Source organism: Heterobasidion irregulare (assembly GCF_000320585.1).
Source record: "Heterobasidion irregulare TC 32-1 unplaced genomic scaffold scaffold_04, whole genome shotgun sequence".
NCBI classification, from domain to species: domain Eukaryota; kingdom Fungi; phylum Basidiomycota; class Agaricomycetes; order Russulales; family Bondarzewiaceae; genus Heterobasidion; species Heterobasidion irregulare.
In genome coordinates this window covers 1,001,880-1,026,223 of record NW_009258200.1, presented here as the reverse complement: position 1 = coordinate 1,026,223, position 24,344 = coordinate 1,001,880, and the positions used below count along the sequence as shown (strand labels likewise).

General features: G+C 49.3%; 9 protein-coding genes across 9 annotated transcripts; 3 read left to right on the top strand and 6 right to left on the bottom strand.

Moving 5' to 3' along the window:
• Positions 1–822: 822 nt before the first annotated feature.
• Positions 823–2,506, bottom strand: HETIRDRAFT_163178 (uncharacterized protein; the record flags this gene model as incomplete). Its single annotated transcript, XM_009546785.1, has 2 exons — positions 823–2,219; positions 2,269–2,506. The coding sequence occupies 2 exons, from the start codon at positions 2,504–2,506 to the stop codon at positions 823–825; spliced, it is 1,635 nt and encodes a 544-aa protein (XP_009545080.1).
• Positions 2,507–3,932: 1,426 nt separating this feature from the next.
• HETIRDRAFT_450516 (uncharacterized protein) lies at positions 3,933–5,449 on the bottom strand (the record flags this gene model as incomplete). The annotated part of the gene is made up of 5 exons (XM_009546784.1): positions 3,933–4,085; positions 4,136–4,419; positions 4,501–4,706; positions 4,773–5,251; positions 5,318–5,449. 5 exons carry the CDS (start codon positions 5,447–5,449, stop codon positions 3,933–3,935), a joined length of 1,254 nt encoding a protein of 417 aa, XP_009545079.1.
• A 5,929-nt stretch (positions 5,450–11,378) lies between these two features.
• HETIRDRAFT_316455 (uncharacterized protein) lies at positions 11,379–12,427 on the top strand (the record flags this gene model as incomplete). Its single annotated transcript, XM_009546783.1, has 3 exons — positions 11,379–11,992; positions 12,070–12,158; positions 12,222–12,427. 3 exons carry the CDS (start codon positions 11,379–11,381, stop codon positions 12,425–12,427), a joined length of 909 nt encoding a protein of 302 aa, XP_009545078.1.
• Positions 12,428–12,627: 200 nt separating this feature from the next.
• Positions 12,628–13,290, bottom strand: HETIRDRAFT_408869 (uncharacterized protein; the record flags this gene model as incomplete). Its single annotated transcript, XM_009546782.1, has 2 exons — positions 12,808–13,290; positions 12,628–12,741 (listed from the first exon to the last, which is right to left on the bottom strand). Coding segments are annotated over exons 1-2 (214 nt in total), but the record flags the coding sequence as incomplete, so codon positions are not given.
• A 508-nt stretch (positions 13,291–13,798) lies between these two features.
• On the bottom strand, positions 13,799–14,773 carry HETIRDRAFT_15808 (aquaporin; the record flags this gene model as incomplete). The annotated part of the gene is made up of 6 exons (XM_009546302.1): positions 13,799–13,829; positions 13,882–13,943; positions 13,997–14,090; positions 14,162–14,196; positions 14,254–14,380; positions 14,448–14,773. Coding segments are annotated over 6 exons (675 nt in total), but the record flags the coding sequence as incomplete, so codon positions are not given.
• Positions 14,774–15,201: 428 nt separating this feature from the next.
• On the bottom strand, positions 15,202–15,930 carry HETIRDRAFT_314805 (uncharacterized protein; the record flags this gene model as incomplete). The annotated part of the gene is made up of 4 exons (XM_009546781.1): positions 15,202–15,378; positions 15,440–15,529; positions 15,588–15,680; positions 15,736–15,930. 4 exons carry the CDS (start codon positions 15,928–15,930, stop codon positions 15,202–15,204), a joined length of 555 nt encoding a protein of 184 aa, XP_009545076.1.
• A 2,991-nt stretch (positions 15,931–18,921) lies between these two features.
• HETIRDRAFT_163173 (uncharacterized protein) lies at positions 18,922–19,077 on the bottom strand (the record flags this gene model as incomplete). Its single annotated transcript, XM_009546780.1, has 1 exon — positions 18,922–19,077. The coding sequence occupies one exon, from the start codon at positions 19,075–19,077 to the stop codon at positions 18,922–18,924; it is 156 nt and encodes a 51-aa protein (XP_009545075.1).
• A 761-nt stretch (positions 19,078–19,838) lies between these two features.
• Positions 19,839–20,936, top strand: HETIRDRAFT_54638 (Alpha/beta hydrolase; the record flags this gene model as incomplete). The annotated part of the gene is made up of 7 exons (XM_009546354.1): positions 19,839–19,861; positions 19,914–19,986; positions 20,040–20,164; positions 20,233–20,437; positions 20,506–20,767; positions 20,824–20,836; positions 20,888–20,936. Coding segments are annotated over 7 exons (750 nt in total), but the record flags the coding sequence as incomplete, so codon positions are not given.
• A 772-nt stretch (positions 20,937–21,708) lies between these two features.
• On the top strand, positions 21,709–23,771 carry HETIRDRAFT_416822 (uncharacterized protein; the record flags this gene model as incomplete). The annotated part of the gene is made up of 3 exons (XM_009546779.1): positions 21,709–21,923; positions 21,981–22,126; positions 22,183–23,771. The coding sequence occupies 3 exons, from the start codon at positions 21,709–21,711 to the stop codon at positions 23,769–23,771; spliced, it is 1,950 nt and encodes a 649-aa protein (XP_009545074.1).
• Positions 23,772–24,344: the final 573 nt, after the last annotated feature.

Below are 24,344 nucleotides of genomic sequence, written 5' to 3'. Positions count from 1 at the left end.
TTGGCTTGGGAAAAATCCAAAAAATACCCAGTGGAAATGAACAGGACAGACTATCACTGTGCTGGCGATACTTATACATGACAGATCATCGATACCCTCGTACTACCATCAGGAGCCGAAAGCTTGCGACTTGCTTCAATTCTAGAATCTGACCAAAAGTAGTAAGGACAATGACTTTTGTCGGAAGAACGGGGGATACTTTTCCATTGACGGTGCTCAAGATGCCATACATGAGAGCGTTGCAATGGAAAGTTCTGTGATAGCAAGTAATATATATGACAATATAGTAATTAGAGAAAGGTATGTGCCAAGGTCATGCACATCGACCTCACTGATGAAAGAAGATACACATGTATACTATACCTCGAAGCGAAGATAAGCAGACAAGCTCGATAGTGGGATGTTAGATAGACGCGGTGGCAATGGTGAGGTCATCTGAAGTGGCACAAGGATGGTAACAGGGATTAGAGAGGCAGCCTTCTCGTCCTGGCGCGCCGGTAGACGTTGCCTGAATGAATAGATGTTCACTGAGAGCGCACCGACCCCAGGAGCACAAGCAAACAGAGCAACTGGCGGCTGATGACCAAATGAACAATTGTAACACTTACCTCCTTAAACTGTGTGGGTGTGATTGCAGTGAAGTCGACGACGAGTGAGAAAAATACATTATATTGTTCGAACCGCTGCCAGTGTAGCAACCAAGAAATCTGCGGTATGATGTGGACCAAACAATGAAGCGAGAGTGGACACACCATGATCTACCTGTGTAAGAACAAAACATGACTCCATTGCCGGGCTGAGCGGTAAGGCGCAGAACATACCTCACGCAAATACACCCACTGCACCCCTATTTTCATCCATCATCCAACCCTTTCCTTCGACATTGATGCTTGAATGCAGGTGCCCGCACTTGGGCACGGGGCAGCGCCATTCGTGGGTCGCCTCGATGCGAGGCGCAACGACTTTGCCCTTGCCTTTTGCGCGGGCATTTAAGCCGGATGAAGGTGTGGCAGAACTAGACGGACCGTACACAGAGTATGCTGGCCTTGGATGAGGACGGTGACCAAGGTGGGTTTGGGGTGGATTAACCGAGCGAGTGTCTCTTCCAGACGAAGGCGCAGAAGCGTGCAAAACAAGTCCAGCCGTATTACGAGGGCGAAGACGTGAACGTACAGAATTTGACGCCGTATTCGACTGAGTAGTATGCTGATGTATTGCGATGGGGGGAGTCGATCCGATGGAATCGTTTGAAGTAGCCCGGTCAATGGAAGTTCTTGCCTTTGACTTTCCTTTCCCCTTGCTAACCTCTTCGTCACATGGTCTACCATCTCCGAGCTCGACGCCATCCTTCTCGAGGTCCAAGGGCTGCATGAGCTTGGCCACGCATTTGCCATCTAGCATATGCCCACACCTCAGACCCCACACCTTGCTCTTGGCCCTCTCCTCGTCTGATAACGCACCGCCCGCGAGATAGAGTGGATCTAAGCAGCTGGCACACACAAGCATCATGCTGACGTCGCAACTGCTTGAGGTCCCAGACGCACTCGCGCTTATCTCGTCTTCATCAAGCACGATCACATCGGTGGGCGAAGATTTCGGGACCGAATGAGCAAAATTGTGCGTGAAACCTTCAGCAGGCGGCAAGGGATGCGTGTAGATGGATTTATAGCCCTGCTGGACGCGACGGAAATGGGAACCAAAGGCATCGCCGTCCTCAGATACACCTGTTACATCTCCCCAGACGGGATTTATTAACGATTCGGCCAAGGCGGCGTCTAAGAGCTCATCTGCTTCGCCACGGTCGATGACCGATCGCCAATACGGGAGATAACTCGACACGCGGCGGAAGATGTTCTGCATGCGAGCTAACTGACGGTCACGACTGCGTTCCTGCTCAAGGTGCTGTTCTATGGCGTTTTGGCGGTTTAGAGACAAGATCGCGCCACCGAAGCCCATGTTCGGGACATGGTGGGAAGGAGGTGCTGGAGCTGGTGGGGGCGGTGGACGAACAGGCGCGGGTCGGGGAAGCGCGTGAACTCTACGAGGCCCCAATGATACTTCAAATTCAAAGGGATGCTCGTTTGGTCGCACAAGACCAAATGTAGGGGGCTGGGGTGGAGGGTCAGGGGTCGTGTGGAGATGATGGTGCTCTTGAATGAGAGGCACGGGTGGTATAGATAGGTTCGGTAAGGGTGGTGGTGGAGAGACGAGTCGTGCGCCTAATGTCAATGAGGAGATTGCCACGTCTATGAAGATGAATATACGCACCTGAGCGCCGCGGCCGCGTTGTTAGGCCCTGCGAGGATGCAAATTGCTCATCGTCGCTATCGAGAACAATGACATCTGAAGAAGTACTCGAGCCGACACTCGATGCCATCCGCCTCCGCTGAGTAGGGCGATGAATAACGTTGTCATCGAGCAAGTCGACATCGATGATTTCGTGTGATGATCGTGTGCGACGCTGGGGAACAATTGAACGGGTTACTTCCACAAAAACCCCGGGCATGGCTGAGCTCAATATCTTTTCGAGACAAAATGCGGTGAATGCTAGGCGTCGTCGTAGTTGACGAGAACGGCCGGCGCTTGCTGGATGCACAAGGGTTCCCGCGATTTACGTCAGCAGCGCACAGACCACGTTGCGCTGGTATAAATTTTCCCTTTCTCTCACCTCCGACTCTCTCCCTCGATCTCTTCTTTTCTATCTCTTTTCATTGCATCTTGGTGAGTTTCATTTAGGTCCTCTTATCGCATGCATCCTTTCCATTTCCGTGATGACCATATTCTCTTCCCCGTCCTACACGACCATGCCGAGGAATAGAGGTGTCTGTTCGCAACAGATACGCGTTCTTCGGAACGCACAGTGTACTTGCCAGTGCCATTTCGTCTGATTTTTCTTTGTCTGTTATGATCCACAGTTCATGGACATCAGTATTGACTATCCTCCCCTCTTCAGTTATTAATACCTTCCATCTATGCAACTTTCAATTTATTTCATGGTGAGCAATCATTCTCTCCGTATCTTTTCTTCAAATTGCTCGCGGGAATATCCGGATGAAAAATTGCAGAAATTCGCAGTTTCCACTCTAGCACCCTCTTTATGGAGTACTCCCCCAATGCTGCACGACTACACTCCCCCTCCATACCACGTTGAACCCATTAGCGTTGGCGGAGCGTGGGCCGCCATTCTTTGGATGGTGCGCTGGTCGCTAGGCGGGTGGTCGGTGCGATGAGGGCCTTATGACCTTCCTATGGATGTCTGATCTCTTTCCTTTCGCGCGAGCATCTATCATGTTCTTTGATGCATTGCTGATTCAAAATCTATCACAGGTATCTCTTCCCATGTTTAGAGTAGTAATATCAGACTTGTACCCTGTCCCTTCAAATATATTTCAATCTAATTATGCAGAATTCTGTTATTGTTGCATCCATTCATGTGTCCTTGGCTTGCCTTGACAATTAGAATACTTGAATATGGAAGGTAATCCATAAGGCTTAGGGACAGGATGGGATAGGTGCAACGGCTTCGACCGGATAACGTCAATTTTATTTTTTTGCGCGCTCGAGCATCGGGGTTGCGGTAGCATCGAGGAATTCCCTGAGCGATTGTCAGCGGTGCTCAACGGAAACATGACGAAGAGTCGGGAAGTCTTGTATTACAGTAATAGGAAGGCGCAATGGACGGCTCACGCGTTGTTATGCTTTACAGCTTGACTTTTCTCTACTCGCTCATGCTACCGGACCTATTCTCTTCGAATCCCGCTTACATCTCATCTGTTTAACATCCAGGATATTGTTCACGCTCTCAGCTTGGTTTCATCAAATTGATTGAACCTCGGGAGATACCAAGAGTTCGACGGCAGCAGTCGTTACGAAGCAAAATGTTACAACAAAGGCCGTGATCGCTCATATATCAGAATAATCGCTCGAGCTCTTCATACCAGCTGAACTTTCCCCGCTTTGATGGGCACGCTGAATATGCCGAAGGGAGTCACGCGAAGATCAGTTCCGTTATTCAAAGAAGGCTGCAAGAAATACTGGTTCGACGTGAAATAGAGGCGGTTGTTGGTCGCCACTGACAGGGTGTCCTGACGCGAGGATCAGCATGTGCATTCGACTATCGGTGCTAGCTACTCACGGGCCACTGGATCCTAGGATCCTTGACAAGGGTCTCTGATATGCCAGTTTCGGGCTGGAAGATGGTGATAGCATTGTGCTCAGGCGCACTGACGTAGATCAGCCCATCCGCATCCGTCTCAAGGCCGTCTGCGTGGCTCGAAAGTTCACCAAGAAATTGTGTCCCGGCAATGGCAGCATTGACTGCATTTGGAGTCGCAGGCCCTGGCTGTACGAGGAGAAGGGAAGTGGGAACACGATAGAGGCGGCGTGAAGCGAGCGGTGAGAAATATAGGAACTTGCCGTCTTCGGTGCGTTCGGGCACGAACGACACATACATTCAGTTGTCAGATCCACAGTATCGCAGGACGGAACGGTTCGGCGCACCGTTGCTCAATGCAATTCCATCTGACCCTGTGGTGAAACGCGAAAAGATGCCAGGCGTAGGACCCTGTGTGACAACCTGGAACGGCCGGCCATTGTAAGAGCTCTTGAAATCAGAATCCGCTCTCGTCAGCGCGATGCTATCGAGATGCCTCCACGCGTTTCCAGTCCCTAGATCTATCACAATGATACCATTCCGGCCCTCGTTACTTCCAATCCATGAAAGCGAGCATCAGCAGACAGGGTCTGTTGCATGCAATTCGCGGGCCACACACCTCGAATCGGTGACGTATGCGACTCCTTTACCCGCCGGTAACGTACTAGCTCGCAAATCGAATCGTACGTCGTTTAGATACGAATCCGGGAACGCAACCCCGGCGGGCAATACGAGGTTTGCTACCTTGGTCCCGTTCTGGTCAAACCCAACCAGTTTGGGGCCGCCCTGACTCCCGAGTACCATCTGTCCATTCACCAGTGGCCTCCCTGTATCGAGCGCCCATACCCGATCAAGCGCGTCGACGACCACGCTTTGCACGCTGATCAAGTGATCGCTATCATTCGAGCCAAAATGAACTGGGTCCGTAGTTGAGAGAAATCCTGCGGGCGGCTGGTTGGCTTCGACGGAGGGGAATGCTGCCTCACTCGTGTGGCCATTTACGACGCCAACAGTAAATTTCGTGTTGGTCTGATTGACGGCGGTGGGGAAGTTGGCATATATCTTTCCAGTAGACGAGACGCTAAGGCCCGTGGGCCACTGGTTAGTGAATTGTCATTGGGGATCAACAATCCACAAATTTGAAGGCATATGCCAGCGACTTACCTGGTCAAAGAAAAGATGCTCCACCGTCAATTCAGGTCCAATGGTTGCATTTCCGAATACTTGAAATGGGGCGAATGGGTTCTTTACAGCTGCCCTTGCCTCGAATATATCTCTGCCGGATACATGACCCATCATGCCCAAGCTCGTGCAGAATACATACAACAGCAGAGTGTGCGGATGCATATCAGCTAAGCGCAATGTTTGGGGATTGAGGAGAGAGCTGCACAATGAACTACACTCACGACTTCGTCGCGGACTCGTCTATATATCGCCTCTAACCCTCAAAACCAGGCCCTTGGAAGACAGCAATGGTTCTTTTCAAGTCAGGCGATACCTCTTCTGTCGTTCCATCCGGAGGATTTGAAAGTCGAGAACAACGAGGTAAGAGGATGCTCATTTTGCCGGGGCGGTATGCCCAGGGTCGAGCGTCATAAGATGCCCACAGAACAGAAGAAACTGACGCCAGCCTTCGAGAAGCTAGTCATCATGGTAGGAAGACAGAACAAGTAGCCTGATTGTCTGGGATGCACACAACGTGATGAAGAACTGGTCGAGGCGTTTAGTATATTCTAGTCGATGAATGCAGGGAGAAGCGGACGGTGGGATTGCTATGACGTTGATGGCCAGCGCGTGCACGTCGAACACAGGGAATTGAAGTCACGAGACTTTTTTCCTACTCTATAGACATCCACGACCCAAGTTCGTATGTGAAAGGCGGACCAGGTGGTGTAGGCACAAGAAGGGTTTCAAGATGATTGAAGGGGACTGTGGCGGTGATGATGGCACTCTAGATGGCCACGTGATAGAAGGGGACTGGGAAAGCGTTCGCGCGCACGCGTTCAAGTTGACGTTTTACCGACTTTCCTTTCTACATCTGCTTTGCAGCAGCTCTGACCGCAGTGACAGAACTCCCTCGTGTCATCGCAGATCTCGAGTCCGATCGTCCGTCGAATGCGTCACTGGTTCTCTTCAAAATCACTGGCGCGTTGCGTCTTGACGCGAGATTTGTGTGCTACGAGTTCGGTACGAAACGGAAATTTTGTTTCGTCGTTATTGAAACGGATTGAACAAAACTATTTTCAAAGGAATAACTTGGCGCGGCTATCCTACTGTTGTGTATGTCCACCCTGTCTTCCGTGCTCCTTTGCATTCACTTGCATCCATTGCTCGGAATCGCAAAAGAGCGACCTCGTCGTGCCGGGAAATGTTATAGGGTCCTGAATGGTGTTGCCGATAGCTCAGCCCCGATCGACACTCTCTACTCCTCCTCGACTTGTCTGTCGAAAAGACGATACTCTCGAAATAGACTGCGGCTTGGGTATACTGATCCACTCATGCACTCTCGAATCATTATACACATGATCTCGCATCACAAGGAACTGAAGCTGAGCTTACAGAAAAATTCATACATGTAATGAATGCATCAATGTGCCAAAGGGCATGCCATGGCTCTGCCCCTCATCTGTGAGAAACGTTATTTGTGTTCCTCATGGCCTCACATTGAAATATCATACATCGTGGAGCGTGATACTCACCTGATATACCAGGTCTATCAGGAGCGAAACAGAGGATATTACCATCAGCTTCCATCTCCGGAATACCAAGGCTCCGAAGGTTGAGCGAGAAAGATGGCCAGTCCACATGGTAGGTTGATAGTGCGATTCCCACTATAGCCTTGTCTGACTCTCGGCGGAAATGGTTGATGCTGCTGCGCGACCCTGCACCGCATAGCTCAATTGGCGTGTACGCCATCATCGTGGTTGCTGTCACTTCCACTCCCAAAGACTGACTGTTCGACTTTTCTTTTTTGCTCAGGCTGAAAAAGGCCTACATGTAGCGGCATAACGCCGCTGCGTAATGCGGGTTTCCGGTATCAAATTAACGGCCAATGTTCTTATGGCCCCAATATATAGGCCAGAGACTAGCTCCCACGACAACTGTATTATTACGTTCGCAGTCGGCAAGTCCCATTCTGGATAACCATGATCTCCTCCTTCTGGCGGGATTTCTGAGCAGCGGCGTCTCCAATCATGCACAATCAACTTCTCAAAGTCGATACCTCTGCGTCTTCTCTGGCTGAGAATTCAATCATGATCGTACGTACTTCGAAATAACATGGAAATGCAGTGACTGATCATGATGGTGACTATAGCCCCCATACGTTCCGACGCCGAGATACCCAATACTATCAATGTCTATCTGCCATTTGATGCGCTCGGAATCCCTGAAGTTTCCAGATTTCCAGTGCCGCTCTGCAAGAGAACGTCTCAAACAGAACTTTGCTACCTTAAGTCGCCCGCGCTGTGCCACGCTCTGTACCTGGATACTGATTGAGACTGATGCTGAAACTCCTGGCATGCAAACAAGTCCTCCCTGCTCGGCCCCCCCTTCTGATTGCTAAGTCTGCGCACAGTGTATGCGTCCTGTGTTTATATTTTGTCATCAAGACACGTGCTGACAGCAGAAGGAAACCCGTTATGTAGAAGGATGTGTATGCCTGTTTATTTTCATAGGCTTATCCTTATCCCAGCTTCGAAGACCCGTGATTTCATTTTTATCTCGCTTTGTTTGCTGCTCACAAAGCACACAAATGCCCATTAGATCCGAGGTACACATATGGGAGATTCAAGATCCGATTGCCAAAGAAAACATACGACACACACGTTTCGTACACGCCGAACGCCTCAACTGACCTGTCGTTACGCGTCCAATTCGGTGAATGCTTCAGCGTTTCTCTATCCAGACAACCCACCACTGCGGCTCGCCCTCCTTTCCGCTCGCCTCAGCAACACGAGACAACACACACCTCAACTATGAATCACGCTACATTGTGTCCGAGAGTCTCGCTTCAATACCTCCCCCGTTTCCGTCGGCTCATCTTCCGTAGACGACAGTGGGACATTTGGACGAAAAAAATGCTGACATCTTTAATTCCGTTCTATCCACTCAAGGCGTCTCTTCCTAAAACCCCTGTTTTGCGGTTGGCCATTTACGGTGTGGACGGTCTTTAATATTTATTACTACGTACTGCAATTTCTATTCATCCGCTCCAAACGGCGCTGACAACAAAGTACACCTTGTCTAACCGTCGACTCAGGCCCCAGCCGCTTTCCCGCCTTGACGGACTGTCTCCGCTATGTCAACATCATATCGACCCTCGACTGGTAGCAGTGCCCATATCACTTCATCATGTCCTAGAAAACATCAAAGCCTCAAACAGCACGTCACCGCCATCATGTCCCGACTTCTGCCTCGTCGAATCAAGGGCGGCAGCTATCCCTTATCGTTGCCACATCGCTGGCCTTAAGACGTTCATTTTCGCTGTCTTCGGCTACTTTTGGAGTTCGGTCAAGTTCCGTTCTTCTGCTGCCACAACGAGCGCCGCTGGACCTGTATCTCCTGATGCGGATGCTTCTTTTTTACTGATGTGCTCCAGTCCAACTGTCACAGTAGCCTTCCGATCAGTAGCTGATTTGTACACCGAGTCCTCCGAGAATGGAACATATCGCATCCTTCGACAGCCCGATCCATTTTTCGCTTTTGAAAGGTAATGGTGGTCCCTGCATCACAGTCAAATCATGTCTTCTGTATACTGCAGTGGGCACTTGACTGAATAGCAACGGAACAGGCCGACCACGAAAGGTAGATATATCAAGTGCGAATGTCAGACATAGCCTACAGGAACAGATGTTGCCTTATTTAAGAATAGCTGATTGCTTCTTTGTCGATGGCGTCCACTCATAGAGTTCAGGATCGTTCGAAGTCCCAACTTAGCTCCTGCCAACATTTCGCAGAATGCATCGTGGGGCTCTGATGATCAATTGCGATCGGCCCTCCCTTCGGCGTGCCGAGGCTGGCAGAAATGTGATGAACCATCATCTCGTCATTCGCACTACACCCGAATATCCACTATCAATTGAGGTCGTGGGTTGCATCTGACGAAAGACAATATTTATTAGTTGTCCTTTAGTCAGCTCTTTGCGAAATGTGGAGAAGACTTAGTGACGTGATGCTGAGGTAAATGGGCAACCTACAGTCTCACGCAGTCTTATTCAACCTGCCACAATGAACCCACATTGCGAGCAGGACAGTGTGAGAGACAGAGAGTAACGGTAAAATGGACAACGCTGAAACCCGTAAACTCTCAACGATGAAAGGTGGTACGATGTAATCACGACTGGATCTCCTTGAAAGTGGAATGTTAGCTGTCTATGCTGTCTTCTTGCATCCCGATCCACGTTGTCGTGGTCAGCGCATCGTCACAGAAGATATACAGCCTACCGAATCGTCGTCATCGTGTCTCTTGTATATTATACATGTCTTGTGTGTCATATTGACTCTCACTAAACAGACTATTCCTCGTCGGGAGACAAAGAGCTTGACTCACATGGAAAATTTAAACGATGTCAAGATCTTGGTTTGGAAGGCACGATGCGGTATTTCATGAGAAGTAAACTGCATTCAATGGAAAATCTGTCCTGACTGACAAGGGCCTTACATTGTCAACAAGTGCTTTATAGATGACTAGATATAGAAACGATTGTGTTTCTTTGTTTGTCCCTGTAATATAGAATTGACCCACTTACGTGTATGATCGTTGCTCTCTGCGCCGGGTCCGATTCCAATCGAAGCGGCGATTCTTCTCACCCTCCTTCATTGTCAATAGCCGGAAGGCTATGAGAAGTCTGCGACTTGACGCATGGTGAATCTGCATGCCTACAGTAAGTCGAATGGCGACAAGAGAATCTCTACTTTCGTGTTTCAAGTGAAAGTGTAAAGTTGATTCATAAGTTCACAGCTGGCCTCGAATCAACACTCAGCACTCAAATCGACACATACACTGAAACTGGTCATCGGTGTTAAAAATCCCACTGACTTGAGAAACAGCGCCGTGCATATTTATAGGACTTGGTACAGCAAAAGAGGTGGCCTGTAGGAAACGTATCATGACAGGTCCACATGTCTTGACTTCGGTGATCCTTTTTTTGACCGCAAGGTGTTTGAACGGAGACGGGCGATGGATCGAGGGCCCCAGATTCGCGCACTAATCATGGGACATCATCGTCAAACTATGTAATGGAGTCCTGAGAAGATGCGATGAGAGAAAATACGATTATCACTGGAAAGAAGATTGATATCTTCAGCGCAGTAACCAAATTCGATTGCTGATCGCGTAAAGCATCGGGGGAGAGAATTTGGACCACGTGAGATGTCGTGCTGATAAATGAGTAAGTATAGTCGAGGGGTTCCCGCATTGACACATCCAGAGCCGACACATTAGCATTGGGATCCTGGAAAGTTCCAATTGTTGACATGCCGTTTACAACAGCGAATGTTGGACAGAAGACCAAAGTTTTCTGATCAGTGATGATTGCGCCGCGGGAAGAAGCGGCGAGTTGAATTTCCCCACAATAAATCAGGATCAGGACTGAAACAGGATAACGGCATGGAATGGTACCGTGCACACACGCACCTCACATGGACAGGCAACTACAACCCCTCGACGCCGATGACAATGATAAGGGGTGTTTCTGTGGGCACCATGGCTGTGAGGGATAGATGAAGGCGAAGATAGCATCAGCAGTGCAGGTTCGCAGGACATCATGCTAGTTGACGAGCGAATGCCAGCATGGTGTCAAATCAAGGGGAAGGTGTACCGAGGAAGACCCCTCGCGGAGTATCTTAATAAGGGTGTGGGAAATTGGACTGAAATTCGAGTTGAGGCAAGGTGGCCGAAAGAGGATTAGAGAATGGTTAGAGATTGTTTCTGATCCTCAACATCTCACCAATGGGCGTTGGCTCGGCGGGATCCCACGAGGTCTGAATACTGAATCATTCTGCTAGTTAGGGCCGTCTCCTAGATGCCCAACCGGGACATGTCACTGTTCGAGGCGGTGACTTGTCATCCTCCATCAAATTTCCCCGGCACCCCATAACATAACCAGTCGGCTTTAAATACATAGTACTTCGACGGCTCTCTCTACGTCGTCTCCCGCCCCGCGCTCATCAACGTCCACTAACCAACTCCTCATTCGAGCCGTCTCTTGTATACGCCTCCCTCATGTTAGCCGACGATCTCCCCTGGCCCGAGCTTGGTAATGTCTCGCGCGGCGCCACTCGCGGGAACCAGGGTCAAAAGGGCGTGCTCAGCGCGCCCGATGCGGACGGTCGCTGTCTGCTGCAGCTGCGCGTCCAACCAGGCGTGCTCACCGTCCTCCTGAATAGTCAGGCGAGCGACTGGTATCGCCGCCTTGATGCCGAAGTGAACCACGCGCTCAAGCTGACCAAAACCTACTGGCGGAAAGCTCGTAGGCGGCAGGACTACGATGCCATAGCCGATCAGGACCATATGGAGCTCCACGAGTGGTTGCAGCAGCTCAAAGACAAAGTCATGTCTCATCTCGAGCTCCTCATGCAGCGTGGCGATATCAAAGGCCCGCCCTACGTCATGCCCGAAAACGTTGAGCTCGGCTTTCTTCGGAAATTCGTTGAGCGACAGGAGGCTGGTATCCCACACAACCCTCGTCTACGTAAGGCAGCTCTTGAGAACGGCTACGTTGCCCCATTGCGCCACAACATCGTCTCTGTCACGCCGGAACCCTCCGAGGAATCTATCCTGAATGGCTCTGATGACGGATGGACCGAAGATAGTCCCAACCACATTCCGAAGAGTTCGTCTCATTATTTCACGCCTCTGATTCAACGCTTATTTCCATCACAGTCGAACCTCCTCCCGCACGGCACTTTTTAAGTGTCGCTCCCATCTCCTACCCGCCAAACAAAACTTCGAGCCCTCAGATGGGTACTATCAACACACTAGAAGAAGAGGTTGAGGCGTCCCGTGAGTGTTACCTTCCACATTGCTGGTTTGGGTGCCTAGCTAATTCTGGGTTGTAACCTCTAGGACAAATTCTCGCCAACGCTCGCGGAGCCCTACGGCGCGCACAAAAAAGTACACATGACGCCTTCAATGTGTATGTAGCAGCAATGGAGGCTGAGCGTCGAGCTTGGCAAGACGTTGCAACAGAAGAAGATCGCCGAGATAGCTTAGGTATGTGCCAATCTCTCCATTATCCTTTTGCAGCATTAGCAGCATCTCATTTTTCCTAGTCTCTATGGTCCTGCGCCAAAGTCATCGACAATCCGACCCATTTCTTCGCAAGATGTCATTCTCGTCTGATAGCGAGTTGCCTCGTTATTCCCAATTCCACCAGGCACCGACGTTCCCTCGTCCTCGTACCATAGAGAATGGAGCTCCGCCCATGCGTCCTGCCTACGCATGGGACGATCAATATCCCCGTCATGAAGTGTGTCCGAGGTCACCGAGCACCGTGAGCGCAAGTTCAAGCACACCCGGTTCTGACAGGATGGCTGTCGATCACTCTCCTGGTCGTAAACATCCACGGCCTTGGGAACGCGGCGAGGTGAGACTCGTTGTGACTTTGCTCACGAGTTTCGCGATCCACTGACTGACTTCTCACCCCCAACAGGATCGCAGTCTTCCGCCGCGCAAACGGTCGAATCACAGTTCACATCATGGTTCCCCCGCGCTTCATCCACAGGTCCTGGAAGGGCACTGACCATCTGCATCTTCAATTACTGGACATTACAATGCGCATCTTTGTTTTGTGCGCTGTCGTCTCACCATTCTTCACGATATCCCCGATCGCCGATATATCTGGTTCCCCACATACATCGCATGTGCCTCCGGACCCCGGTCTTCTATGACGTTAACATTCCATGTTCACTGCCATCAGCGGTATGAGTTTTCCTTGGTTCTGTGTTCGCTCTGTCTTGTTTTGATTGCGTGTACGAGTGCCGCTTTGTGTCTGGGACTGTGCATCCTTGTTGTTTGCCTGACTAGTATTTATTCACGATATACCCGATAAGAGAAGTGCTCGAAGTACTTAGAGGCCTAGATGGTACATGCTGCATACGTAGCATGTACCTTACGAATGGATACCCGATTATGCAGAGTGCGCAGGACGGCATCAGAAACTTCATCTCAGGCTCAGGGTCGACACACAGTGGGAAAGCGGCATCTGCATCATCGTTACATAGGCACATTATGTAAATGGATGACAGACTTCCAGCTCGAAGATATCAGTAAACGTCCATCTCCCTCGGAACAGGTGCCAATCGAACGCGCGAAAAGTGTGCAAAAAATAGCTCTGCGTCAAACTGCAGTTTGAGATGTTGTTACCAGTGAAACCGAGAACATGGCACCCTTGTCCCAACTTGATATCAAGACAAAGTACCGCGAACAGGCTACGATCCCGTCAAATATTACTACACTGGGCTATTGTTGTTTGCTTTCGGACCAACGGCATTATCGGCGGCGGCGGCTTCCCGCGAGTATGTACCAGAACCTGTGCCTCCGACCCCAGACATTGTGTCTCCATCGTTGGCGCTTTGACCAGTCATAATGGAAACTGCACGATTGACCGGATCGTCGGGTGACTTTTTTGGGTCGATCGATGCTTGGTCAGGGCTAATCTTCCAGTACGCAGAACTGACCAGACCAACGGTCAATAGACTCAAGCAGCTGGGGAGGCTGTACGCACTGTTTTAAAGCGGCATAAAATGAAGCACCCAAGAGAGAACCCAAGAATGGCCCCACCCAGTACTTGAACGAGACATGAGCGAGTTTATGATTCGTAACTACGTGGTTTGACTCACCACCCAATGATAGCTGAAAGGAAAGCCGGTGACAACCGCAGGCCCAAACGCGCGCGCGGTGTTCATCGCAGCGCCAGTATAAAACACTGCAAAACTATAGGTGAAGCCAAGTGAGTGGGAATGTTGTGACTACAACGGAAATTTGATGAGCCATGCTATACTTACAGATGGCATGCGAACAGCGTGAGGCCAATACCAATCTGCATGGTTATTGAGTCTGATCAGCAACAGGGACACTATTAGAGAAGACCACATACCGGTGCGAAAGGCGTGGTCCGATTTTTCTCAGCGGCTAGCATGAGAACGGCAAGCACCAGCGCAGCTGTGATGAACATCTCTATGAAAACACCCTGGGCGTGATTGATGCCTTGAGCAAGAGTCGTACTGACGATTCATAACGAAATCAACTGGGCGTAAATTAAGAAAATCGTGGATGATGTGGCCAACTTACTTGACGCTCAGTGGACCCGGTGTCAGAGCAACGACTAGAGCCGCCGCGGTGATGGCTCCCGTCATTTGAGCCACACAATATAGAATGAAACGTATTGGCTGAATAACGCCGACGAGGAGCAAAGCGAGACTAATGTTTGGGTTGAACAACGCGCCTGTCACTCTGAAAAAGAGCCAAGCAGAAACTAAGAGGCTGAGACCCATGGATGTTGCTATATAGAGCACATGTATGACCTCAGAAGTATTTGCGCTCGCGTCGGTTTCGCTGGTCGATGCTTGGATCCCGCCAAACCCGATGAGTAGAAAGACAGTCGTACCGGCAAACTCTAGACATGCTGCGAGACAGTCATCTCGGAATGTGGGTGGCAGACCATATTTTCCAAACATTGCGATAGACTAGAAGGCGATAGCGAGAACGAAAGGCTGACAATGTAAAAGGCGGGGAGTTTCCAGCTGAAACCCCTGACTGCAGCGGGACATACGGGGGCCATTCCGTCTTGAACCGATCGGCGGCAGATACAAAACCAGGCTCGTGCCTAGGTGTGTCATCCTCACGAATAGACACCGGATGTCATGTTTCTGAATAGGTGGTATGCCGGGTTTGAGACAGACGAGAGGGTTTTAGAATGCAGATCCGACACGTTTCGCGTGCTCACCGCGTTGACATTATCGATGGCAAAGCAGTTGCCCCCACATTGAGATGATCATTAAACCAGCTTCAAGTCGCACATATCCATCGACCATAACATGCCATGTCAATCCCAATCTTTTCGGGAGCTGGACCGGTCTCTCTTGACCTGACTTCTCCTGTCCTTTTCTTGTCTTCGTTTTGCCCTTTCGGCTCTCTCGAAACTCCGAACGCGTTCCTTCTGCTTTTCTGACGGCTCATTTCTCATGTCCACGGAAGAAATGGAAGAGATCAAAGAATGGAGCTGTACAGAGTAGATCACAAGCCGTAAGTTGCCTAGCGTGAGAAGAGGGCTGGATTCTGACCTTGGACAAACAATCATCTATATTCTGTGCTTGCGAGCGGTGTGCCATGGATTTTATCAGGATCGAACGTGATGAAGAGACAAAGTAGGGCTTCCCATCTATCAGACCCAAATCGAGGATCGTAGATGGAGATACTAGACACACGAACAGATTTGCGCAGACCAGCCCTAGCCCAGCGAGGTATCCATTCTGAGTCTAACAGACACCGCAATGTGGCCTTAGTGTTGACTTTGTTTACGTTCTATGCATTTATGTGAGTAGAGCCTTGATTGCGACTTGGGACGATGCGGACAAACCTGACCACCAGGTCCGGAGCTTCTGGAAAAGGTGATTTCGACTGAATCTTTGGGTATTTTGTGAGACTTGAAGCGCATCAACCAATGGCGGGCGTGAGCAGTATCCTGGGCACTCTCCAATCGATCCAGGGATGGCGGTAAGGGAAGAGGTGATGAATCAGTCCGGACCCCACGGCGAGTGACTGAGCATCCCATCTCTCCACCATCTTTTCCCAAAGAACGTAGAATACGAAAACATCCTGAAGCGTACAAAGTTCTCATACTGTCAATGGTGAAACACTTAGAAGTCTCTTGACCGAATGGGAACGCAAGCGACGGAGAAATCACTTCTCCAGTCCCGACTGCTCTATAGATGAGTAGCTGTCATCGAAATCGAGAGGAGGAGAAAGAACGATATTTGACCGTTGTTGTTGGTCAGACGATCGGAGGTTGACGTTGACCCACGAATTGTGTCGGAGTAGAGTTGCTGAGAAGCTCAGTTTGAAGCTCAAATCAAATTGGGAACTGTATGGTGTGAAAGTCTAAATTTGGCGCTCAGATCTCCCAATATGGCTGGCTTGGTCAAGTTTAGGATGAAACTCCGGGTTCTCCGACCATATTTTTTTCCGCGGAAGTTCGACCCTTCGTAGTCCCTTTGTTGACATCAAGATCCATTTGGTTGAAAGCATCTTACTCCAGACCTGACTATCATCGTCTCCTACCTCTCGCAGCATGCGGACCTGACTGACTCGTTTGTGGGCCGACTGGTTGGAAAAGAAGTTATGAGGGTCGTGCATCCCCCTAATTGCTAACACAGTTCATGGTGCTAATCATTGAAACATGATGTGGTGAAGACTAGTGAGGATAAGTAGTTCCATATGGTAAGGGTATTGCTAGCTTTACGTAACCACTAGACTTAATTATCTGTTGAATCAGGGATCCGTAGCAGACCATGAGTATACGCAGATATATGCCTGCAATCAACGCATATTGTGCATCACACAACCGCGGAATCGTGAGTATACCCCGCACATGTGGAAACACGAGTTAGCTCTTAGACCCTGTCTTGATAGAATCTTTTGCTCGCCGTTCAGTCGTCCGACAGCCGCCTTACACATGTTCCGAGCCTACAGCAAAGAGAAGTGCCGGTTCACGAAGCGTCGTCCTTGTCCTTGTCCACTGGCTCGTTACTTCCAACCCTAGATCGATAGGACGAAAACAACCACCGGCTAGACGATATCATTGATGTCCCGAGCTCGTGGTCCCCGGTTTTTGAATACCCCACATGGTAGTATGTACCGCCTCCCGACGACCAGAGCGTTCTGATGCATCATCTCGTATCTTTGATGGGTCTGCAAGATGGGATGGACGTACGCAGCTGATCAGTTTCTGTTCTTCTGCTACGCAAGCGAACTCACAACAACCTTGAGTATCATTGACGGTGGATTGACATGCACTATTTCTCGCTATGCTCGTCGCTTCCCCGATACTTTTTATCATCTCTTGCTATGCCAACTCCTTCATTTTTTCTTTCCTTTTCCTTCGGATCACTATATGTCATCCGGCTCTACTTGCATTACCCCAATCTCTTTCTGTGGAGAACTGCCTCGCCCAAATTGTCTTCGTAATACTTCGTTGGCCTCATCGGCCGCTTATATTTGCAACCCTCGTTTACCTGGCCAGAGATGACCGTGAGACGACGCAATCTTCGTTCTCGTACGTCTCTGGTTTTTGGTGCGCGCCAGAGAGCATCATCTAGTTGCCTCAAAATGGAGAACATGCGCCACAGGCCGCGACCGAGACGATGGATGCCCCGAGCAGTTTTGATCCTTTACTCTGCGATGCGACGAGGTCCATCCATTTCATGGCGAGAGCTAGCAACATCATATAACAATACTGCTCTTATCCTTGCCGCGATGATACCAGATGAGGCCGGCCAGGGCATCGCAGAGTTGAGGTTTTGATTATATTTGGCCTGTTGGATGCGTCCGCTTTTGCTTGCCTCGGGGAAGGCTGGAAATCTGCCAAAGCAAGTTTCAACTCGAGTCCAGCGGAATGGAGCATTTTGTAGGATTCCGCCTGATTGGATTGTAATCATGCTTGGGGCGTTGGTGACAGCTCGAATCTGCCTTTGAGTGCACTCACTGTGGCCAGCATGTATTGGTTCTGTGTAGAATCTGTACAGAATATGGCCACTTGCAGTTCCACGGTATATCGGTGCAAAAAGCAGAAGCCGATGCTATTGTTTCTGAATGATTTCGGAAGTCCGAATACCCTCTCATGCAGGAGTCTGGTGAGATCGTTGCTTCCTGATTGTTTAGGATAGTCTGTATATCATTGCTTTGTCAGTGAATCTCTGGAAAGCCAAAATGAATATACAGTCCCTCTTAAACAATTGACTGAAAACGCGATCGTAGTTTCATTCCCATTAGTCGCATGCATGCTAGCACTGGTATGGCTTGCAGGTTTCTGGAATTGAAACTGTTCGTATTTCAATGCTACATACAACATATCCTACTACTGTAACGGCAGCCAAACGAACACAGTCGGGACTGGAGGTGCCAACAACTGAAGAAAATGATCAGCCAGGCAAATCTCAAGATGTATGAGGAACAAATCAGTATATAGAAATCTAATCTTCGCCAAAGCTAAGCAACAGCTTCTAGTTGATTATTTTTTGCGTTTGTTCATCACGAGATGTGGGCCGAGGCAGCAACGAGCACTCACCATCAACATTGACCAAGCCATCGACAGCAACGGTAAATAAACGACGCTACTGAGATAAGTCAGCGATGTTCGAGAAGGACATATGAAGACGAGGGGAAGATCAGAAGGGGTTGCCCGAAGATTTGAGCTGTGGCGGGCATTTTCGGCAGTAATGGTACGAAGACCGTCGTGATAAAAGCATCATGCAATTTGAAGCAGAGACCACACAATGAGAAGATTGTACTCACGACTGGAAGCCTTGGGGAGAGCGATGATAGCTGCATGAGTAAGGCGACGTCAAGGACTGTGAGCATACTGCTCAATATCAACCTGCTCAAGCAGAACATCAGCGAACTGGTCAAGATCAAGAGCGATGATATGTTTCAGAGTTAAAAAATAACAGCCTTGGATTTATCGTCACAATCCACCACACGTAATGGGGAGTCAGGCGGTAACTCCATATATTGCATCATTAGAACCAAACGGACGTGACACTCACCATCATCGGATATATTGTGATGGCAATTGGTAGCGGTAGTTCATAAAAACAGATTGTGTATGATTATCTGTATAAAGCCTTATGAGCGAGCGCAAGAGGTGAGGAGATGAAGATGAAAAGAAATCAGTGAATTGACAGTGTTTTAAAGCATCGGGCATTCGATGACCCTCAGATACTCTAGTTTGAATGATGTTGGATCATCTTCAAGATGAAGATACGAATAAATTTTAAAGACGATTGACTCACCACTGAGAGATGATCGTCGTCCAACCCGCTCTCAAAAAAGGATAACGGTGAGAAAAGATGCCTGAGGGTAGTGTGAATGTTAGTTAGACGTTGAAGGCCTCGTGAAAGGGACAAGAAAACCGATCAGTGTAACTATGACATTTCCATATCATCGTAAAGCCATTTAGGTAGTACGGCAGTGCTCGGGATAAACGATTGGTTTTCATCGTGTCGGGTGTATGCATGAAGGTCAACAAAAGATGAAGGACTCACCATCATCCGACTACGAGCATCTGGAAAGCATTGGAAAATGTCGACATTGGAGAGGACATGAGTTGATGGTGGTAGAGACGGCAAGAACGAAAAGAAGTAGAAAAGTTTTCACGCACTATGTTTAGGGTAGGCGTAGAGCTACTTTGAACCTGGCGCGCCTAATCTCAACGCCCGGCAAATTCCGACGTCTTCATGCTTAGGCGCTCGGGCGTTCACACGTTCACGGCCGGTTATGTTTGGATCATTTCTTCGACATTCGCTGGTCAGAGCCAAGGATGGTTCCAAAAGTCAAGCGATCCTTTCTGTTTACTGCCAGTGATCTAATTGAGACCAAACAGGACTTTTCTCGACACGATTGACACCGGTCGATCTCCATTTTGATCTCCAACGTGTCCCAGACATAAATAAGGCGTACGGGCCTTTAGTTATTCTTCACGGGCTCTTGTACGTCTCCTCAACCCTTTGCGAGCGAACTCTTAGACAAAGACGCGATCAGTGGAACGAAACGGAACTGGCTTTCGCTGTCGAAGGCGTTTGCTAGGGACCTGCAGCGTCCGGTTTATGCACTTGTGAGTCAGGCTTGAATCTTCGATCGAAATCAACATGAGCATGCTTTACGAAGGACCTACGAAACCATGGAACCTCGCCACACGCTGAACCCATGTCATACGAAGCTATGGCTTTGGATGTTCTGCACTTCTGCGAGAACCATTCTCTTTCCAACATCTCACTGCTTGGACATTCGATGTAAGCCTCCACCTCTCTTGGTAAGAGAGGCATCTGATTTGATCTAGATGATGGTGGCTCGCGCACAGGGGCGGCAAGGTAGCGATGTCGCTCGCACTTTCGCCGACACTTCCGTCCAACCTGCTATCGCACCTCATTGTCGCTGATATCGCGCCCTCGCGTGGTGCACTCTCGAAAGAGTTCCAAGGTTACATAACTGCCATGCGGGAAATCGAGGAGAAAGCGGTGATGACCCGCAAAGAGGCGCAGGATCTCCTCACGCCATACGAACCTGTGCGGACATCCTCCCTCTTTTTTTGTGTTCGGCTGCCCTGAAGTTCCATGATCTCATCGTATGCTAGGACCCCATGACTCGCGCCTTTCTTCTTACCAACCTCGATGCGCATTCGATTCCGATGAAGTTTCGCATTCCCCTGAATATTGTTGGCCCTTCTATCCCCAATCTCGGCTCGTTCCCTTATGAATCTGGAGAAACAAAATGGAACGGGAAAACTTTGTTCATCAAGGGAACCAGGAGTAAGTATATCAATGATCGTAATATACCTCTGGCGGGGCAATTCTTCCCGAATATGTCACTTGAAACATTGGACGCGGGCCACTGGGGTATGTCCCCTACTTCTCCACAATCTTCACGTTCCTGTTCACACCTTCGCCCACAGTTCATGCAGAGAGGTAGGTAATTGGATCCCCGATTGGTGATAGCTCCCCTGACCCGTTTCATAGACCGAATGAATTCAAGAAGATGGTGGTGAATTTCATCAAAGATCCCTAACCCCTTGTAGACTAGATCAGCTAGCCATATCAGTACGCATAGATATAGAATATCGCATGGATGGTTCAGCTTTTGCGGTGGGTTCATCACGAGCTTGCCTCGCGTGAACATTCATGCGAACTTTCACTGTTACGGGAAGTGTCTTTGCTCTCTATATCCTGGGTGATGGTGCTCGACACATGGGCCGTCTCATGTCAACTTGTTGATGTTCTTGTGCTTCTGATGACTGTTTCTGTGGAGTAAATTACACCTGCTTTCGTGCGCGTTTCCTTTTGTTTGACGTCGTGTCGTTGCTGAAATGGGATTTTATGCTTCTCCTAGGGTCTTTTTTCCACTTGAATGTGGATCGTCGACCTCATGTCTGCGAATCCTTGCGGGATGCTTGTTCACTTCTTAATTATGATATCTCGCCATATGTGTATTCTTCCTTGTGGCATGTTTGTCGACTTTATTGCCTGGTCCTCGCTATCTTCCCCGCGACATACCGTTGATACGTGAGGACAAGATTGCACAGTAAGCATCGGATATCATCTATTTGCGACACACCAAGTTGACAGGAATTTCGCTTAATTCGCGGTTTTAGTGCAAAAATCAAGAGCGTTCCCAGGGGCTTGGAGCGACATCGAGAGCTTGAGTTCCGACTCACTTTCTATGCACCACGCGTCAACGTCTCCTGGAACAAAATCACCTTTCCCTGCTTTATCCGACACATTTCTTAGCACTATTCCGACTGTAGGTCCGTCTGCAATGTCCTCTTGCAAGGTGTGTACATATGTGCAATGCACATGTTCCAATAGGCTGCTTTCGTGCTGAACCTGATTCACAGGCCTTGGAAGGATGGGAGCGCTGGAGTCCGATAGAGCTCAAGGATTACGTACTGGAGACTTTCCCTGATGACGAGCTCTCGGTCGAAGAGCTTGCCGTATTCATCTCATCGCATAAGGTTAACAGTCAACTTATAGTCCGTCATATCGATGAGATAGATGTGTTAGCTTTCATATTTGGTTTTACATTCAGCTGTTCTGACGCTTGTTTCTTGTTCAGAATCTGCGAGACAGAGAAAGAGAGAGAGATGCTCCGCGCGATTACTCGTTCTCTTCTGAGGGTCATCAACCCTCCTGTCCGCGCTCATACTTCTCGTCCTGGACTTGGAGCTATATTCCCGGACATCAGCAACGTTGTATCGACCAGTGAGCTTTTCAGCTGTTCTCTATTCTATTTTTGCTCCTACGCAATTCATATCTAGCTCGAGTGCCCAGCCAACGCCCGGAATCATCAGAACAAGGCGAGGACGTTGCCAATGTGGACGATATGTTCTTCAGTTTCGACGATTCTGACGAAGACAGCGACTACGAAAGACCTGGCAGTCAATTGGGCGATATCTCTTCTGACTCTTCTGATCACTTCTCATCTCCGATACGACCACCACCGATGCACCGCTTGCATAACGCAACCATCCCGCATAACATGACATCGTCTCATTCACCTGATGGCGAGGAATTACAGAACACGCCTAGGATAGGCAACAACGATAGTCCTCTGTCTTTTGGGCAGGTCGACGAAGCATCTCTTGGCTCGATGTCGACCGCATCATCGATTGTTGTGCTATCAGAGCAGTTTGAGGCGACTTCATCATCTAACCCAACAAGAAGCCCAAGATTTGCAGGTAGCGACATAGTTGACGGTTCAGTGCCGACTACAAGAGCCTTGAATGGTCCATTTGTGGGTCACAGGAGCTCTCCAGACCAATCCAATATGGATCCGAGTCTCGGCGTTCGGCCTGACGATCCTATTCTCTCTGTTCCTCATTCACCTCCGCAGAAGTCTTGCCGCACTTCTCGTTCATCTTTGATATCACATTCTTCTGGACGGTCCAAGACTTCTCGCCGTCAATCATGCTCGAACCGGTCTGGGTTCAATAGCCTAAATTCGAGTGGTGTAGAGCTCCATTCTCACATCGCCATCGTTGACCTACAACCTATCGACTCACCTTCAACTCTTGACCCATTCAAAAGATCTCCTACACTCAATACCCATGGCCTGACGGACGCTCACCAGGAGGATAGTCACACCAGCTTCCAGGATGGTCAACCTGACATATGGTCTCATAGCCCATCCTCGAGATTCCAATCTACGCCGAAAGCTACGTTCGACATGCTGTCACCTCTGACCCTTGATATCCATCTATCGAGTCTTACAGAGGATATGTCGCCATTCCTCACAGCTCTGGCCCTCGGAAGTCTTAGTACCATCACCGATCTCAGCACATCGTCCGTCTCATCAGCCTTCCCCATCATGCCCAAGCATCATGTTGTCAGACGAGTTCACCATTCTCAGCATCGCTCAGAGCGCTTAGTTACTGAGAGAACACTTTGGCCGACTGAACGCACATATAGATCTGTCTCATATGGCGCATTGGCACCACCGCGGATGCCTCAAAAATGTACTGAAGGTGATGGGCCGGGGAATCGCCACAATGCCAATGCCAGGAACAATAATGCCAGGAAACACTCCAAGAAGGGTAAGGCGAAGCAGAGTAAAGTAAAACGGATAAAACATACAGCACTTGGCTGGGATCGATCGCGTTTACGCTTGCCTCTGCTACCTGGGAATGAATTGCACCATATGGACAGAGATGGAGAGAGCTCGACGATGAGGGATTGGCAACCATTCTACGCGGCTTTGGTATCAGCTCAAGCGTATGATCTACCCGCGGTACATGTTCCACGTTCTTTTACGCCGGATCTTCTGGACACCGATGGTATACCGAGGCACACATTGGTGGTATGTATCTGCTCTCAAGATACCTCGCACGCCTTGAGGATGGGGTGCTGAACAGTGTTTTGTACCACAGGTACTCTAGGGCTGCACCACAGAGGATGCTATATGTGGATATCTTCAAGCTCTTTGGTTGGCGAACATTCACATCTTCTGAACTAGTCGTCTGCGATTTCTATGGTGGAATGAGTCCAGATTTGATATTCGCCCGTGTTCACCTGTGTCTGTTTCTACATACTTAGTGCTTCTTGCGTCAAGTAGCTTACCTCAGGGCATTGTAAGAGGGTGAAGGCGAGTCTTGAGGCGACGGTTTCGCTTGTACATCGTCGCTTTGTCTATCAACAGTTCGTATGCGCAGACATTCGTCGAGCTTTCAACATCTGGTCGTGGTCTTGTTCCGGCGATTGGTGGTTTCTGTGAAGGCTCTACTTTCCTTGCCACTTCGTGATTCGGCGAAGACATGGTCATGACGAGAGGGTTTAAATGGTGTCATAGTCGAGCAAGCATTAAGTACTCTGTAGGATAATAAAAAAGAAGTCTGGAAAAATGCAGATAGCAAGGTGATCACTGTTCTTCATGATGCTAGCTTCAAAATCTCAACCGCTTCACTACACGAGCTAGTGAGCTCTA